Source organism: Cervus canadensis, chromosome 20 (assembly GCF_019320065.1).
Source record: "Cervus canadensis isolate Bull #8, Minnesota chromosome 20, ASM1932006v1, whole genome shotgun sequence".
NCBI lineage: Eukaryota > Metazoa > Chordata > Mammalia > Artiodactyla > Cervidae > Cervus > Cervus canadensis.
Window position 1 is genome coordinate 36,516,814 of NC_057405.1, and position 19,721 is coordinate 36,536,534.

Below are 19,721 nucleotides of genomic sequence, written 5' to 3' on the forward strand. Positions count from 1 at the left end.
GCCAACGCTGGGAGATGGTGAAGGACAGGAAAGCCTGGTGTGCTGCATTTCATGGGATCGCAAAGAGTCGGACACGACTGAGCGACTGAACAACAAGAGATTATTCAGAAAGCTTCGCTTGTTCTTAGCCCCTCACATCACGTCTTCAGTTCTGATTTCCACAGTAAACCAGCTCCTTAGATGCTGAACGGTAGCAACAACCAGAGAGAGCACTGTAGGTCTCTGTGGTTAAACACCCTTCAGCAGAGCCCTCAAGGAGTGCACACTCAGTTTAACGCAACATTCTGATATCTGCATCTCTGTAGCCTCTGGGGCATCCATAGAGTGTAGTGTGAACACATCGCTTAGTCGTGTCCAACTCTTTGCAACCCCATGGACTGTAGCCTGTAGACAGGGAAGCCTCTGTCCATGGAGTTCTCCAGGCAAGAATACTGGAGTGGGTTGCCATTTCCTTCTCCAGGGAAATCCATATGGCCACATTATATGCTGCCCTGTGCTTAATTGCTCAATCGTGTCTGACTCTTTATGACCCCATGGACTGTAGCCTGCCAGGCTCCTCTGTCCATGGGGATTCTCCAGGCAAGAATACTGGAGTGGGTTGCCATGCCCTCCTCCAGGGGATCTTCCCAACCCAGGGATGGAACCCAGGGCCACATTATAGTAGGTGCTAGATTACTATTCAGTAAATATTGTTGATTGTATAAATGAAAAAATAATTACCATAATAAAATAACAGTAGTGAAATGAAATGGCATCCTGACCACAAATAGAACTTTCAGGGAACACAGAGACAGATAACTTTATCAAGGAGAAAATGATACTTTTCTTGAGAGTATTCAGTTTAATTTCTACATTTATGAGTAAAGAAACTAAGGCCTACACCTTTCAAATTATTGTTCAACATTATAGGGAATGAGTTGGAAGAGGAAATGGCAACCCACTCCAGTGTTCTTGCCTGGAGAATCCCAGGGACGGGGGAGCCTGGTGGGCTGCCATCTGTGAGGTCGCACAGAGTCGGACACGACTGAAGCAACTTAGCAGCACCATAGGAAATGAGAGACGAGGCAAAACCAGGTTCTAGACTCTATGATATATGAGGTTTTTTTTAATAAATCACCCTAAAATTCACAGCTAATGACAAAAGGTCTTAACTTTATTTTCAGCAAAATTTAAATTCCTAATTTATTGATTGTATAGATGAGAACTAACAATTGTAACAAAGGCTCATCCATCCACTGGCTGCCATCCATCAACATATAAAGTCTGTTTATAACTGATTTTCTTCATGGCTGCTCTAGAGATCTCACATGAGGCCTGGGGTTGCCTTTATATCTGATCACAGCTAGGTGAGAATTTCTTCCAATATTTCTCTCCCTGCCTTGATTGCTAGTGAACTTAGATTAATAGTGTATATCCATGGATTAAGTTTTCCTTCCCGGTCCCAGAATTCTTCTGTGACCAAATTTTTAAACTCTTTATTTCAATGAGCAGCCCTGAGCTTTAGCAACAACAGTGTCACTCAGTTGACTGAGAGCCATTCAAATCCCTTTTTAAGGTAGGTTAGATACAGAAGTCAGGGAAGCAAGCTACTCTTCACTAACTGTGTAGGTAACATGCGTCCATGAATGCATTGAAACACAGGTCAGCTGCTCAGGCCACTCTAAGTTCAGTCTAGAGGCCCAGTGAAAGTGAAAGTCACTCAGTCGTGTCTGACTCTTTGTGACCCCATGGACTGTACAGTCCATGGAATTCTCCAGGCCAGAATACTGGAGTGCGTAGCCTTTCCCTTCTCCAGGGGATCTTCCCAACCCAGGGACTGAACCCAGGTCTCCCACATTGCAGGCGGATTCTTTACCAGCTGAGCCACAAGGGAAGCCCAAGAATACCGGAGTAGCTAGCCTGTCCCTTCTCCAGTGGATCATCCCCACCCAGGAATCGAACCAGGGTCTCCTGCATTGCAGGTGGATTCCTTACCAACTGAGCTATGAGGGAAGCCCCTAGAGCCTCTGTTAAACTGGCAGAGTCCAGAGTAGAGACTTAGTTCCCACAGATATGGTTCATCAGCAAACAGAACATACATTTATTGAACATTTCAATAAATGTTTCAACATACATTTATTGAAAAATTCCTATGAAGCCTTGGGAACTGCATGTGTACTCAAGGGGCAGAGGCTTAGTCCATTATTGTAAGAATTCATCATCTGTTCAGTGCCTTCCTGTTTCAAGAATATAAAGTTTGAAACTCCAGCCAAGAAAGGAACTGTAATCTGATCCATTATATAGGGTGTGTACTGCTGATGTGGAGAGAAACATAAATTTGAAACGTATAATAAAAAATCAGTATGTTTCACCCATAAGCATGTTCTGATCTGTGAACCACTTTGCTTTTACTGAGAGCTTGGCATGTGGGTAAAAGAAAAGGGCCATTTACCAAATGAGCCTTGGGAATCACTTTAAAGTGCATGCAACTGCAAATGTGACTTCATTTTTTAAAAATCCAACAAAGCTTACAATTCGTAAATTAATACATCTTTACAAATCTGATGACTGGTAACCCTGAAGACAAGCTTTCCTATGCTTAGATGCCACATTAGGCTTTGCTTTTACTTTTAGTTTCTTTTATTCCTGCCTATGTTACTCATCAAACTAAGGCCTCTGAGAAGATGTGACTACAGTCATAGTATTTAATTGATGCATTTCAAAATATTTATGGTAATTTCACCATAAAGATCAATGACTACTGTTCCATTTTTCAGATCATACGTTAACTACCAGGACCAGGGGGGAAATAACTTGGATGCCAAAGAAATTCCCCACTTAAATGTCTTTAGGGCTGTTTCTTTGCTGATTTATCACTCAGAATTTCTTTTTGCACCTTATAACTTTAAACATGCCCAATCAAAACCAAGCAGGGTTACCATTAGCTCTTTATCTTATATAAGAAAATAAGTAGGTAACTATAAACATGCAGGAAAAGCATTTGTTTATTTAAGTGTTCTGTCTGTACAGACAGTCTGAGTAAACAGCTATAATCTCTATGTACCTTATAAAAATTTTAAAAAGACACTACTGTTGAAATTTATAGTACTAATTACTGCTATGTTCTAGAATGAAAGTTCATAGCAATAGATAGGATACATTAACCAAGTGTACAGAAAATAAAAGTCCCAAGATAGATGGTGCTATTGCAGTAGGCCAGTTAAGAGCTCCCTAGAGCAATAGCCAGAAAAAATTAAGAAAATTAATTTATTTTAAGATTTTTGGGTTGGGATTGGGGATGAGACAATACAAAGAGTACAGACTCTGAAATTAAAAAGATCTAATAAACAGTTATCATCATCATCATCTCATTTACTCTTTTTCTCCTTTTTGATCTTTAAAGATAAAAGGTCTTTAAAGAACTTCTATTGGTTCATTCATTTCTCAAATATCTGTCACCAATGCTTCTCCAAATGCCAGACTTTAGGGGTGATATAAGAAGACCCCTTCATTCTCAAGAGCACAGGCCTTTCAAAGCTTTGAAAATAAAGGTGGTTTCTACAGAAGTAAGACTTCATGAAGGGCAGTGACCTTCCCTTAACTGCAGCAGAGACTCACCCCTCACAGAGCTTTCTCCATACTGTAAACAGCCTCCTCTATATTCTTTTTTTTTTTTTCTTTTCCTGCCACAGCGCCTGGCATGTGGGATCTTACTTCCCCGACCAGGGATGGAACCAGCACCCTCTGCATCAGAAACAGAGTCTCAACCACTAGACCACCAGGGAAGTCCCTGACCCCTCTATATTCTCCCTTCGTGCTATAGGTGCAGTAACCCAACCCGGAATTCCAAAGGTTGATTGTTGGTTCCATAAAATAACTTTTACAAAAACCTCTATCTCGCTGATTGTGATGCTGAAAGACAGAAAAGCATTTTTACTAAGTTACATAAAGGTAAAGGCATTTTTCTGCTGCAAGAAAGCATATTGCCAGTTGCTATCAATGTTTTATAATTGCGATGAGAATGCAATTAAGACTTCAAGCCAGCATCCTGAGAGGTCCCTCTTGTTTGCAGTTGGCAGAACATCAGCTGTTTTAATACAGGCAACGAGTAGCAGTAGAATCAGCTAATTACCTCCATCCTGCCTCTGCTCAACTCTTCTTAACCCCTGGTGCCTACTCTGTGCTCTCAGGGGGAGAAGATAAGCAGATGGATGTGAGCAGGTGCATGGGACCTTGTACAGCCACCAACCCCGAGAGGAATTGGTCAACACTCTCGAAGCCAGTTAAACTCTCAGTAAATGGTTTCCAAACTCTGGCAGATGGCCTATTGGTCCCAGCTGTGCTGTTCAACATCTATATGACTCAATACAAGAAACCAGACTCCGTGAGTTGGAAGACTGCTTTCTCTCTAGTATATTCTGTTTGACATTTTATGATTTTACTCCATAACTAGTACATTTTCTTCATAATGGAAAGCTTGGCTTGGTTCTATTTACTCCACTGGTAGGACACCACCAAAAGATAACAATTGTGTTATTAACACTCACTAAGGACTTGAAAAATGTTTCTGTTTTACACCCAAAAAAGCAGATAATTAACTAAAGTTGTTGCAATCAGATGGGGGACAAGTCAGCTCCAAGCTCATGACCTCTACCACACAAAGTAAGCCAGTTAAGATTGCACCTCAGTTTTTATATTTATCTTTTTAGAAGCTAACAAAATCACCATTACAAAAATCTTATTTTAATGAAACATTTCTGATTTCTAAACATATTTTAAAACTACTTTTTCTATTTTTGACACTTTTGAACACTATAAAGGTCAACCTCAACTGACCTTCATATGACTAGAAAATCTTCCTGCCAGAATATTTTTCATTTTCTCTTTAGAACAATATTTAGAATCCTTCAGATATTTTTCTGCTTTCTCTCCCTTTCTCTATATTTCCATTTCTTTTCCCTACCACCACTCAAATTCCCAAACTGAATGCTATTTTAGAGCCCATTTTAAAAATAAAAGGTTACTTTAAAAGCTGATGTCCTGATGAAAGTGAAAGTGTTACTTGCTAGGTTGTGCCCAACTTTTTTCAACCTCATTCATGGACTGTAGCCCTCCAGGCTCCTCTGTCCATGGGATTCTCCAGGCAAGAATACTGGTGTGGGTTGCCATTCTCTTCTCCAGGGGATCTTCCCAACCTAGGCATCGAACCCAGGTTGGGTTTGGCTTTTACTCCTCCCAGGTGCATGAGAATTTCCTTTTTGGCATGAACATAGACCCACACTGCCTAATGCAGCAAGAGTATTTTCCCAACTCAGAGTTAGAGCCCTGAAGGAGGAAATGGTTATAAGAAAAAAGTATGGGAAACAGAATCAATGAAATGTATTTTTACAATGAGGATATCCCCAGGTTTCTGTCATCTTTTTTTTTTTTTTTGGCAGTAAGATTATTTTGACTTTTAAGACAGGAGAGGTCCCATCTCTCTGGCTAATGGCCAGTCAGTTTACAGGAATATTCCCCTTTCCCAGACACAGGATGAAAATCAGAAAGCTCTTATGCCATTCTTAAACCCAACTTTTCAGATATTCACTTGAAAAACATTCATTTAATACCAAATCACAAGGCATTTCTTTTTCATCCCTTGTAATTAGTGAAGTTTGGATATTTTTAATTGCCTAGGCAAGGAAAATGGAAGAATGCAAGTGAGGTCAGAATAAGGAATGGAGCCTTATGTATGTGACAACACGCTTTCTTTTTGCTTGTCCCTAAGAAGATATTTCAGAGAAGGCAATGGCACCCCACTCCAGTACTCTTACCTGAAAAATCCCATGGATGGAGCCTGGTGGGCTGCAGTCCATGGGGTCGCTAAGAGTCGGACATGACTGAGTGACTTCACTTTCACTTTTCACTTTCATTCATTGGAGAAGGAAATGGCAACCCACTCCAGTGTTCTTGCCTGGAGAATCCCAGGGATGGGGGAGCCTGGTGGGCTGCATCTATGAGGTCACATAGAGTTGGACACGACTGAAGCGACTCAGCAGCAGTAGCAGCAGCAAGAAGATATTTAATAGCTACTCTTATGGGCTGGATTGTACCCCTTGCCCCAATTTACATGTTGAAATCCTACCTCAAGCATACCTTATTTGGAGAGGGTCTTTACTGAGACAATCAAGCCTCAATAAAGTCATTGCAGTGGATCCTAATCTATTTTGACCAGTGTCTTATAAGAAGGGGAAATTTGATCACAGACAAAGTAAATGCCATGTCTACATGAAGATTCAATTTATGAGCCAAGGAGAGAGGCCTGGAACAGATCCTTCCTTCACAGCCCTCAGCAGAAACCAGCCCTGCCAACACCTTAATTTTTGGACCTATTTATTTAGAAAATAAATGTCTATATTTAAGCCACTCTGTAGTATTCTGTTATGACAGCCCCAGCTACTTCCTTAATTAAAAAAGGAAATCAAACTTTCCATTTTCCTGGAAATCAAACTTTCCATTTTTCACAAACTTCAACTGTATATTATTATCGAAGAAACATCTTTATACCTATATTAATATTTGCTCTCTCAAATTTAGAAAAGAAGTCTTAAATGGCAATGTCCCGGATTTCACAATAAAAGGCATGATAGCTGCAGAAGGTGCTGAGAGTCACTGAAATCATTGAAAGTAATATTTTACAACTGAATACACTGAGGCAAGTAGAAGTTGGAGAGCTTTTAAATCACCCAATTGTTATTGGTGAAGACAGCCCTGTGGCTCCCAGTTTCTCTACTGTAGCACGCAGCCACCCTCAGGTATTAGCCAAAAATCACGTATCAGTACAATGATTTTGCTCTAATTTGTCATGCTAAAAGTGTTTACCTGATAATGTAAAATAAGTAGAAACTTTGACCATAAAATAGTTTATCCCACTGAAACAGTTTTCTACAAATTCCTGCCACATATTCTCGACTACTGATATTTTCATTGTTATGTTGTAGTTACATTTATTTCCCCCAGGGAGCAATAGCTTTATTAATATAATAATCACCATCATCATGAACCAGTTACAATACACACATTGCTTTAGAAAGCAAAATAAGGACAACCTGGGTTTTGCTGGAGAATCTGCCCTTGAGGTTAGACATGTACAGTTAAATTTGGAGTCAAGTTGAGGTCACTGCTAACTAGATTTAGAGTTGGAGATCTGTGTGGAAAATGGTTGCCTCATGGAAGCTATTCACTCACCAATAAAACTCACTTTGAATGATATCAGAGCAGGAAAAATTAAAGGGTTTTAATCCCAAAACAGACTCGGGCTTTTCTTAAAGTCTTGGTTTTATTTGGACAGGAGTTTCTATGTTATTTAATCTTTGCCATCCATCCTGTGTTTCTAAAAGAAATCCTAGTAAAAGCTGAATGAGAAGTTTTATTGGGAAGATACTACACACCATGTACATTCCAAAGGAATTTCACTGTAAACATCTAGGGAATGAGCTGTACATTTGTTAAAAGAATGTCAGTTTTTCCTTCACTCTGGGTCCCTCGGGGCTTTCCCTGGTGGCTCAGATGGTTAAAAAGAATCTGCCTGCAATGAGGGAGACCCAGGTTTGATCCCTCGGTCAGGAAGATCGCCTGGAGAAGGGAATGACCACCCACTTCAGCATTTCCACCCAGAGAATTCCACAGACAGAGGAGCCCGACGGGCCACAGTCCACGGGGTCGCAAAGAGCCAGACACAACTGAGCAAATAACACACTTACCTGGGTGTAATTACATTTTTATACCACTTTGAGATAAGCAAAGCAATGGCAAGTGCAATATCTCAATTAGTCTATGAAAAGATCAGGATTTTCATTTACATGTTCAGAGAACCACATGTGTATTTTCTAATTTTCAACAATGCTTTTCACAAGTTGCACCGTACATTTTCAGGCAGTTTTCAAGGAAAAATACTATTTTATTTCAAATTGTTACTTATCACAAAGCTAATTATTTCTTGATAAATCTTTTCTGTTTCTTTTACTCTCTAGTTATTTTCTTATTACTGATTTTGTTCTTTGAGAAGATTCAGGGGAAACTTGCTAGGAATCTTCTAGTAGCTAATGTGGAAGAGAACTCTGACTCTCCTACTTGAATGAGTAAGACTAAGATGAATGTATTAAACTTACTAGTGAATAAATTTCAACCCGAAAGAAAATCTTAAACAGAGTTATGCTGTGATAAAATTATGAAATGGTAAGCCACTCCAGTATTCCTGCCTGGAGAAACCCTTGGACAGAGTTGCCTAGCAGGCTACAGTCCATGGGGTTGCAAGAGTCGGACATGACTTAGCACCTAAACCACCAGAGAAGAACTTAAGGGCTACGTGCTGGTGATCCTCTAAGCATTAGACCATTTGGGGGTTATGTTATAAGGAGGAGTCAAGCAACAGTTAGATCAGATTGAATGGCCTTGATGGTCTTTTTTATCCTAAAAGTCTGTGATTCTATGAACTCTGTAGAAATCTCACAGGATTAGCACTTCCCCTCAACTAACTGAAGGCTTAATCCTTCATACTTGTGATACCCTTTGTGTTTGGCATAGCTGTGTTAATTTATTCCACTAACACCCATTTAGATGACACGCACAAAGCATCAGTCACAGTTCATCTATGTCAAGTCAAAAGCAGGGCAGAGGTCAGAATTATTTCTTGGCTACTTATTTATTAGTATGAAAGCTTGTACCTGTTACTATATTGAGTGAGAACAACAAACTGTCCTACAATCATAAAAATGGAATTACTTTAAGTCATATTGGTCTTTGGCACTCTCTATGAAGAGCTAAATATACACAACATGCCATGAGATGATCAATTACTAACCTCCTTCATTTTTTCCAGTTCATTCTGTAATGCTTGCTTTGCTATCTCAACTTCTATAAGCTGTTGCCTCAGTTTCTCATTTTCATCTTCCGTTGTTGTTCGCTTTTCTTCCACATTTTCCAATTCATGGTGAAGTCTCACAGATACATCCTTTGCAACCTAAATTAAAGTGTTTTTACCAGTAAAATATAATTAAAGACAATACAATAAATGGGCTAGTTACATTAAAAGTATTAGAGCCAATATGTATATAGTGTCTATCATATGCCAGGCATCCTTCCAGATGCTTTACATATAAGCCATCACACATATAAACCATTTAACCACCACAACAATCCCACAAAATAGGCTTGAGTATTATTCCTATTTTATAGATGAGGAAAACTGAGGCTCATCAAGGTAAAGTAATACGCTCAAGGTAACAGAGCTAACAAGCAGCCAGATAGTCTGGTTCTACACTCTGTTCCCTTAACGTCTACAAGATACCATGGTTATAAATGTTCAATCGTGTTTTATCATGTGTAGAGAAATTTCACAAATCTCTTCTAATTCTGGATGCCCCCATTATCACTTATTTTAAATCACCTGAAAATAAAATTTTCCCAAGTAGAGTCTGGGTCTTGAATTTTGACCCTATCATTCTAGGTGCTTAGTTTTATGAAACATTTTAATCTTTGAGATTAAGTTAAAAAAACTAGTGTGTGCATGTTTGCCTCCTGTTTTAAGATTGCCTCAGAAATTTTAGGGTTTGGAACAAAAGTTAAGTAGTTTGCTTCAGTGGCTTAGGACACAGACAGTGAATCTGGACTAGGTAGGGAGCCAAGTTCCAGGGCTAGGGACTGGGTGCTTAACTTCTGTAAAAGGGTCATCTTGTCACCTGTGAAACGATGCTATTAATAATCTCTACCTTACAGTTTGTTTTTTTTTCCCCTTGAGAACTAAGTGAAATAATATAGGTAACAAGGCTTGCCTGGGGCATGACGGCAATTCCACAAATGTCAGAAAAAGGAAAAAGAAATTATACAACTTGCATAAAACGTTTTCCCATAGCTTTAAGAAACAAAAAGATAATTACACTCAGTTTTGATATCTTGATGAAATTAATACAATTGAAATTGCATTTCATTTGTTGTCCAAGATAGTCAAGATAACATCTGATTTGCATTGTCCGTGAATCTGCCTACAGTTCAACCCAATGAACAGACCGCACCTGCCCCAAACTGGCGTTTCCAAGTTGAAATTTCTCCACTGGCGGAGATTCTGAAGGAGCTACTTCACTAAGAACAAGGTTCTTTCATTTAGCTCACTCTCCCATTACCTTTCCTAAAGGAGCCAAACGCGAGACGGCGTTTCTCTCCGGGAATGGCTGAAGTGGTTAAGTACAGAAAAAGGACTTCTGAAAGAAGGCGGGAGGAGGGGGGCGGGAGGGGCGGGGGACGGCTTTCAGAGAGAAATCTCAACTCTAGCATCTTCCCGAGAGCTGTTCCTATTTTGGGTTTCAACCTCCCCGGAGGAGTCTTCACCGCGCTGCTCCTGAGTGCCTGAATCCATCCACTCGGCCTGCACTCGGAGGCGGCTCTCTGGAAGCCAGATCAAGGCCGGAGCCGATGCTCTGCCACACCCATGTTCCGCCGGGGAGGGAGGCGCCCTCCTCCCACCTCGGTAAGAGTCACCGTTCCTTCCCAGGAGAGTTCCCCGAGCTCGCCCTCCGAAAGACCTTCCGTACACACAGGACTCTCAGACCCACCTGTCTGTTCCTCCTCCTCCCCTTCCGGGGCCTTGGATTGCTGCCATTGGTGCTGCGAAAACTCCCGCGTCCCTAAAGCTCTCGGCCTCTCCCCACTGAAGGCCTTGAGAAGCGAAGAGCCCTGGGTCCGCGTCCCCGCCCCCGCCCCGTCCCCCGCGCCCGCCGCAGACCTTGAGGTCTTGCTCCAGGCTGCGCAGCAGCTCCCCGTCGATCTCGCCGGTCTGCGCGTAGCGGAGCCGCTTGCGCTCGGCTTTGCGGAGGCGGTACTGCAGGATCCGGCAGTTTTTGTTGGCTCTCTCCAACTCGTGGCGCATTTCCTGCAGTTGACAGGCGTCCTCCTCGAAGAAAGTGTCCCTCATTTCGTCCATCTCGGTCCTCAGCTCATCGATTTCGTTCTGAGGCGGGGACAGGCCGCGGGTCAAAACTGGCCTCGCCCCACCACCCCACCCCACCCCTCGGACACACAGCACGTACACCCTATTCCAACTCCAAATCCTCAGCTTTAGCGGCCCCTCTCCATGGGACAGGAATGACACGGAGCTGAACGAACGACGAGAAACTAAGGAAACGGGCCCTTGGCCTTCCCTCGCTCTCCTAACTCGAGCGCTCTCCATGAAAAAGTGAGACAAACCATTAATAACCAGAGAAACGAAGGCCCGGGTTTGGAGCCAAATAAAAACCTGACGCTACTGATCTCGAGCCCTCTGAGATCCGGAAGGGGCCTAGGAACCCCCTCCTCTCATTTCCGGTCCCCCTTCCCCCCTTCTTTAAGTGAGAGAGGGTTAGCCGCCTCTCACTTCGCCAGGACACGCCCTAATCCTCCGAGGCCCACGCCTCCCCTCCCCCAACCGGTACCCCCCTCCTCCCCGGCACTCCCCTCACCTTCAGAGTCTCGTTCTCCTCCCTCAGCTTCTCCATCTCCTCCTGCATTTCTTCCTGCTCCTGGAGCTGCTGCGGGTGCGGCTGCGACGAAGGGGGCGCCGCCGCCTGCATGCCCCCGCCGCTCGCGCTGCCCTCTGCGCTCTGTTGGGGGCCCTCTGCCGCCGCCGCCATTGGGGAGGCGGCAGGGACCGCCAGGGGCTCACAAACGGCAGGGGCGCCGGGGACCGGAGAGCTGCGGTGGCTGCCGCTGCCGCCGCCGCCGTTCTTAGCGTGCATCTGAGCCGCGGCCGCCGCCGCCGCCCGCTCTTTCTTCAGATGGAATTGGATGAGCTCAGACTGCAGACATCCTTCCTTCCAGTAGCTCCCTCCAGCACCGCCGCCACCCGCCACCACGCCAAGCCCGGAATTTCTGCTGCCGGAGCCTGGGCTTTTGCCCGCAGAGGAGGAGGAGGATGGCGAAGGGGAGGCCCCCTCCCCGCCGCTGCCGCCCCTCTGCTGAGCGCGGACGCTTTTCCCTCGCCAGCCCCTGGGCGGCGGCGGTGGCAGCGGAGCGCCCCCCTCCCTTTCCCCGGAGCCACTGCCGGCTCCTCCTCCTTCCCCACCTCCTCCTCCTCCTTCTCCTAGCGGAGGGGGTTCCCCGAGTTTAGAGGGAGCGGGCTCTAGCTCCCGGGGCGGCTCCTCCGACAGGCCAGGCCTCCTGACACCCACAGGGGCCACGGTCGCCACTAGGGCTGCTTCAGCACCAGCCACAGGCTGGACAGCTCCCGAGGCCGCCCCCTTGGGCGCCGGGGGCGCGGCCTTCTCCGCCCCGCCTCCGCTTCCCCGGGCGCTGGCCGGAGGCGCTGCACGGCTCCCGACCTTGTTGCCCAGCTGCTGCGGCTGCTGCTGCGGTCGACTAGAATTGAGTTTAGTGCCGGCCCCTACTGGGGCCCGGGTGGTCGCGGTTGCCTGTCGGACCGAATTGTCCCTCAGTCTAGCGGGTGACTGAGCACGCTGCTGCTTTCTGCTGCTGCCCTCCGGGTGCGAGCGAGCCTCAGTGGCACCGGTGGCGGCAGGAGGCGCTGCTGTGACAGGGGCAGCGCCCCCCGTCGGTGGCTGACTCATGGTGGTCTAGGAAGAATCTAAGGGACGTGATACACAATAGTCCATCACCAGATCATTCGCTTCCCTCTTCACTGCCACCAACCTTCCTTTCTAATCTGAGACGGAAACAAAAGAAGGAAAGCATACAGCATGCCTGCGTTGTTACAGAGCAAAGGCTGATTCCCCTCAACAGGAGAAGCCCTAGAAAATGAGATTTGGAAGGCGCTTTATAGAAGCCTTGACTTTAGAAATAGGATGCAGAATTGTCAATTCTCAATTCGCCCGGGGAGGCGCTATCACCACCCCACTCTACCGCTGTAAAAGGAAGATCTGAAAGCTACTGAACCTAACATTCTCATGGTAGCAGGTTATGGCAAGCATGGAGTCGAAAGGAATTATGGGAAGGAAGTTTTTTTGTTTCTTCTTCTTCTTCTTTTTTTTTAAAGAAGATAAGGTCAAGAACAAGCTTCAGAAGGAAAAGATGTCCATATGCTAGAATTGTCAATACCCTGATTTTTCAACTTTGTTTTCTTCACTATCATATCTGCATTTCAAATCCTAGTTTCGTGGAGAATGTTTTAATTAATATTCTCAAATGTCAATTAGATGAAAAGGGTTTTTCCCAGAGAAAATTTGTTATGGATAAATGATACTCTTCTCAAACTGATCTAACCTTTATTGTTGCTTTTAATTAGAGAAATGCACCCATTTTCCTTCCTTTAGACTAGAACTGAAAGAAAGTAGAAATAATGAATGGCTTCAAATCAAATTCAGTTTCAAGAAAATATGGCATTAAAATCATCTATATGCTTTCATCATTAGCAACCCTAAAGGGATTTTTTCTTTTATTTTTTAGCTTTGAGAAATAAAAATACTTTTGGAATAATTTATTGTGAATGTGCAAAATTTCTTAAATTACAGGTGGTAACTTTTCTACACCTATCCAAATTTCATTGTTTTTGTCAATTGTTTTAGTTTTGAGGGTAAATTACTAGACAGAAAGCATTTTCACTATTAAGCATCTTCCCAAATGGCACCTAACAGGCAAAGTTATACTTTTAAAGTGCCCAGTCCTTTCCATGAAATCAAATTAAGACAGAATGACCCTACACTCAAGAAGCCTGGTGCATCTTCACTGTGGTACGATTAACTCCTACTGTGGTTTTTTTTTTTTTTTTTCCCCAATATAAATCCATTACTGGCTTTTAAAATCTGGAAAACAGCAACTCAAAACCCATTGCCTCCTAGGTTCTTCTCCCTACTGATTCAGCTTACTCAGCTATTCAATTAGGTGCCTTTTCCTTAGAAATATAATTTCTCTCTAAAGCACTGAAAAGGGCATGACTAGGCAGAAAGTTCTGCTTTAAAAAAAAAAACAAGCTCCTATTATGAGAGAAGATATTTGCTAGTTACTGTACTAGCATTATTCTTGATATTGTCTAAGTACCGTAACTTAGTCAATGTGTAGTAATACCTCAATTTATAAAGAAATATTACTGGGAAGGCTCCTCCATCTCCCATTCTCTTTCAGGAATCTCCTTCCAACACGGTTTGGAAAATAATAGTGAACAAAGAAGAGACGGTGGGAGGGTGAAGGAAGAGTCGTCCATCAACTTATTTTCTACATCTCCTCCCAGAGCACGTGCTCCCAGAATATCTGAATACCTGGTCTAGCTATTTGGCAGGTCACACTAAGGTGGATCACCCAGACAAGTTATACTGCCAACGTAACCTTATTTTTATTTTGAATTAGGCATAACCACTCTGAAGCTGAAAGCCACCAGAGAACGCTTCATTCACCCCCATATAGTTCTAACCCAGGTTAGGAAGCTCGAGTTCCAGGAACTCGACTCCCACAATCAAAGGTACCTGGCTGCTGTCACGTGGTTCTCACAAAGTGACAAGATGCTGTCTCTCTTGGAGGCTTCCCTTACGAAAATCACAAAGCAAGCACCCCAGCAACGGCCTAGACCAACACTTTTACTCTCAAGCTTTATCTGCCCACTGACCCACCCACCCCATATCTCATCCCCATCCCTTTAGAAAATCCAGAACTGCTCACTTCTTAGCAGAGGCGATGCTTTTTGAAGTCAATCGACAGCTCTTTCCTTCTATCTTCGGGGGACTTCAGGATTTATTATTGTGTCTTCAGGAGAGGAGGAAAGTTGCACTTCGCAGTATTGTATATGCGACCGTCTGGCTGAGCACTTTCACTCTGGGCCGGTTCGCACCAGTTCCACACCCACTCGCTTTCTCCAAACAATGGCGTGAACGCGGAGACTCAGCAGCCCGGAGAGCGAATGACTCCTTCGGCGTCCGCGGCTGGGCTGGATGGAGCTGCGGCTCGGAGCCGGCGAACCCGCGAGGTACCACGCCGTGCCAGACGCGCCCCGGGAAGTGCACGGATATTCATGAGCTGACCTCACCGGCCTGGGCAGGGGAGGGGGCGGGATTGCAAGGGAGACAGAGCAAAAGTAACCAAAGAGAGGCTACTTTCAAAAGGGAAGAGAAGAAGGCGGGGGCGGACGCGGAGGGGCGGGTGGCAAGCAGACAAAAAAGGGCCGGAGCCACGCCCGAGATGGAAGACCCGGAGCGGCGCTCACCGTCCTGGCTGCACTCACATACCCCTTCCTTGGCGGAAGCTTCCAAAGCCTCTCGGAATCGGATGCGCTGGTTTTCCGCAGAGCTTTGTTCTGGGCCGGATCAATCGCCATCAATTATTTACTTAAGCTCTGGGTCTCGGGGAGGCGGATTCCAAGAGCCTTCCGGGTGTGATCTGCGTCTCTCGATGCAGCTGCGCGGCGCTGGCGGGCGGCAGCTGGGCGGTCTCTTTGTTCGCTCACTTTAATTCTTGGTTGAGCTCTCCACGCGGTGCACCCTCCCCACCCCCAGCCCGGGCGGAGTCTTCAGACGTCGTCTCCGCGAGGAATTAATGGTCGCCAGATCCGTCGTCCCGCAGACAAAGGGTTCTTGTCACGCCTCGACTCATTTAGCACAAACCGAATAAAAACCGGTTTGCAGCGATCCCTTACAGACGGGTTTGCCCTCGCTCCATTTTCTTCTCTCCTTTATTAAGTTCCAGTGTCCACTGTGAACACAAAGAGCAATTACCGTGGTCCATAATCTTCATAGTAGTGCATGTGGGTAACAAGAATCATCAAGAGTGTGTTTACTATAAGATACGAGTTTAAAGGGCGGGGTGAGGGACTTCTGAATATATGCCTTGACGATGCACAATAATCCATACTGCTCCACAGTAACAGTATTTAAAAATAAGACTGGAAAATTCTCTTTTTCCTTCCAGTTTTTTGTTTTTTGTTTTGCTTGTTTGTTTTGGTTGGGTGAAGTGGGTGGAAGGAAGTAGGAAATTCTCCTTCTTACCTTTACGAATTCCTTGGTGAACTTGAAGATGAGAATGAAAATAAGAGTTGCTTTACAAAGAGTATTTTTATTTTAAATTTCTCTAACATTAATATTCTGGTTTTGCATGTAAAAGAGGGTCAATATCTGGAAATAATAATTTTTATATTGACATGAATTTTAGTGTAACAGATTTTATTTTCCTAGTGTAACACCTTGCATTAAAAATGAAATAACACATTTAAGGAGTGGTTTGCATACACACAGTATCATTATAGCGAAGCATAAAGATGCTCAGGCCCTGGTGATTAGTATCTCCAGCAATATATAAGACAAACATAGCATCAGGACAAAATTATTCATGTGTTCGTCTGCTCCTAAATAGATCAATGCCTGTTTTATGCTCGGCACTGTCCAAGGTGCTGGGTATGCAAGGAAAAATCAAGAAGTAGTTACTGTTTGGGTAGGCTCAAGCATATCGATAAGAAATGGGATGATTTCCATATAATCCTTTAAATACCTTTGGAAGGTGGAAGTGGGATGTCTATGACATCTACCATGAATAGTTCAGACTTTGACTAACATACCAAAAATGAACAGAAAACAGCAAGGTAAAATGTAATCACAATTTACTTGAAATTTGCTTGATTTCCTTAAGAAATACTAAGATTAATTTAAAATGGATAAAAACATTTTTTCAGATTAATCTTTACAAATCAAATAATGATATTATAAACATAGTCTGTGGACACAAAATCTACTTCATCATGCTTATTTAAGAATTTGTACTATGTTCAGGTGTATTTCAGTTTTTCCTTAGTCGATATTATTAATTTCAATGCAATTAATAACTTAAAAACATCTAATAAAAATCAAGAATTGATTATCATGCATCTTAAATCAAACAACCAATGTGCTTAAACATGTCATTTTATAATATAGTATTATGCAATTCAGGGTTTAAAGCTAATAATAAAGATTAATTGCAAGCAGTGTTTAAGATGCTTCTTTACTCATGTAAACATGCCATAAAAAGAACTTTTGAATTGGAAATTTATCTGGCTTGCTTTTTATTTGCTAGTGACAGAGAAAAGCTGATGTTTTCAGGTCCATCTTCTGTTTTTGGAGAATAATTTAGCTTGGATATATGCCATTGTCTTGACCGCTACTGACAAATGTATGCTGTATAAAAACATTTGTTATCTGAATTACATTTTAGATAATAGTTTATGAATCATAGACTCATATATGGGCTGGGTTGTAAACATCATGATTTATCTTTTTATCTCTAAGCAGGTTACAAACCACATTATACTTTGGTTTAGCCTAATTTCAGCCATCTCAATAAGGTCTGTTCTACAATATCCTGGACCAAGTAAACACATGTTATAAGTTAACATTAGGACCAAAAACTGATGGTTAATTTCATATACTGGATAAAGCTGCTACTTGTGAATGGCAGAAATTGCTACTCTACCAGAGGTATTTTATTTACTCTTGTTTTTTGCTGATATGTAAGTTTGCAATTGCATATTGCATACCAAACTTCTGTTGTATTACTTCTGTAAATGTTCATGAATATCAACTCTTGATAATTCAGTGTCTAGCCACTCATTATAGCCAAAATATTATCAAGCATCTGATTTTAATACCATTCCATTTTCAATCATAATCTTAGTGAAGATTTTTAACAAGTCTAGTAGTTGTTACATAAATTCTATATACATTTAAGATTCTATATACATTTAAATTCTATATACATTCCATATACATAAATTTAACTAAGTTATTAAATTTTTCCTAATCTTAGTAGTTTAACAGCTCAGAATTGTCAATTTTTATATATCAGTGCTTTAAGAATTTTTTATCTTCCTACCCTAAATCCTCCTTCATCCTTGGTGGCTCAGATGGTAAAATGTCTGCCTGCAATGTGGGAGACCCAGGTTCGATCCCTGGGCCAGGAAGATCCCCTAGAGAAGGAAATGGCAACCCACTCCAGTACCCTTGCCTGGAAAATTCCATGGACAGAGGAGCATTGTAGGCTACAGTCCATGGGGTCGCAAAGAGTCAGACACAACTGAGCGACTTCACTTCACTTCACTTCAATGTGAGTATAGTAGGCATCCTAAAGTAATTTAGGATAAAGTAACCCATACTTCACTGTGAAACCTTAGACCAGCTTTTTCTATATTCTATTTGTAAATATTTTCTCCAGACTGTCTTTTGCCCTCTGATTTTGTGGTGTTTTGCACAAAATTCTTTATTAATATGTGGATATATTTTTCTTATTCTTTCTTTTTTTTTTTTTAAAGAAACTTAATTTTCTGTCAACCTATTTCTATTTTGAGTTTGTGGAAGAACAACTTAAGACTACTCCGTGGTTGTTCCTACCCGTTCAGTGGTCTGAGCAGTGGGAGCTGCAGACCAGCCTTCATTGACAGGCTTGAGTGGGGAACAGCTGAATAGACACAAAAATCATCTGCACACCTTCAGACCAGTCCATCACCTTAGCTGAGGAAGCAGTGAACTTTGGAGCTAGAGTGGTCCAGTCACCTGGAAATTCCTCCCTGGTCACCGCCTTCTCAGCTGCCTCCTGCTTTCCTTTGTCAGTCTCTTCAGGGTTTTGGTAGAAGCAGAGATCAGACGTGACCTTCAATGGGTGTTCACAGGAGATGGGGCCACGCATGTGCAGAACTTCCGCTACATCAGACCCACTGAGTGAGCCCCTTTATTGTTGCACACAGCACAGGGGAGAGTCTGTGTTACACAGAGCAATGGAAAATGGGTTAACGTAAGAGGCTTCTGGAAGAGGCTAGTGGTCAGCCCTGGGATCAGGAACCACCAGAAGTCTTGGCCCCTGGAAGGCTGCCTGGATGTGGTTAATGAAGTTTCCAGAAGTAAAGCGGCCAGCAATAGGAGTGGCTCCAGGGGCAGCAAAGAACTCCAGCATGGCTGACTGGCCAGTATTCCTGGAGAAGGTGACACTGACATCAGTTGGGTTTTCAATGGCACCAATGACACGCTGCCGACAGAAGCTTCTCCCAAGTTCTTTTCATATTTATGATGTACATGCCATGAGCTTTCCTTTGGCAGATGTACCATTCTGTCTGGAAGTCAAGGTTGGGGCCACCTAAGTGGGTTCCTGCGGCAAGGAATTTAAGGACCTCCTTCTCCTTCATTTGCAGGACATCAAGGACTTTGGACATTGTGAAAGTTTCCCTTTAATTTATGATGGGAATCCAGAACAATGCTGTATGAACTCCTGTCTTGGTGGTGCGGAAAGCACATATACATTTTGCAATAATTACATTTATAGCTGTTAGACTTTGGCTTAGAAAGGTCTTCCCATTACAAAGTTATAATATGTTTTCATGCATAGTTTTAATTCAAATATAATTTTTAGAAATTTAAAAATTAGCTGCTTTGAATAAATCTGGAAATTATTTTTGTGAACGATGTGCTATAGTAATTTAAGTCTGGTTTCAGCAAGTAACCAGTTATCCTTTCTCCACTGGCTTAAAATTAATAGTAGTAGTTGTTCTTTGTCTTACTGAGATGATGATAATTATAAATAATACCTTTTGATTGCTGATGAGGATGCGGACTCAGTTGCTTCAGTCATGTCCGACTCTTTGTGACCCCATGGACTGTATCCCGCCAGGCTCCTCTGTCCCTGGGATTCTTCAGGCAAGAATACTGGAGTGAGTTGCCATTCCCTTCTCCAGGGAATCTTCCTGACCCGGGGATCGGACCCTCATCTCTCGTGTCTCCTGAAATGTAGGTGGATTCTTTACCCACTCAGCCACCTGGGAAGCCAGCCCAACTTTT

At 43.1% G+C, this 19,721-nt stretch overlaps 1 protein-coding gene and 1 pseudogene across 3 annotated transcripts in view; both read right to left on the reverse strand.

Annotated features, from left to right (window-relative positions):
• Positions 1 to 15,622, reverse strand: part of SOGA3 (SOGA family member 3) — a 47,002-nt gene extending 31,380 nt beyond the window's left edge. The window contains exons 1-5 of one of the 3 annotated variants that reach the window (XM_043439358.1): positions 15,159 to 15,621; positions 14,596 to 14,963; positions 11,451 to 12,571; positions 10,739 to 10,963; positions 8,822 to 8,980 (exon numbers count right to left, since the gene is read on the reverse strand). In XM_043439358.1, coding sequence (XP_043295293.1) covers positions 8,822 to 8,980; positions 10,739 to 10,963; positions 11,451 to 12,554 — 1,488 coding nt within the window. In that variant the 5' untranslated portion in view covers positions 12,555 to 12,571; positions 14,596 to 14,963; positions 15,159 to 15,621. Of the gene's footprint in view, positions 1 to 8,821; positions 8,981 to 10,738; positions 10,964 to 11,450; positions 12,650 to 14,595; positions 14,964 to 15,158 lie in introns of all 3 variants that reach the window. The other 2 variants (XM_043439357.1, XM_043439359.1) reach the window with 2 other exon arrangements.
• A 2,641-nt stretch (positions 15,623 to 18,263) lies between these two features.
• Positions 18,264 to 19,099, reverse strand: LOC122422842 (annotated as a pseudogene).
• Positions 19,100 to 19,721: the final 622 nt, after the last annotated feature.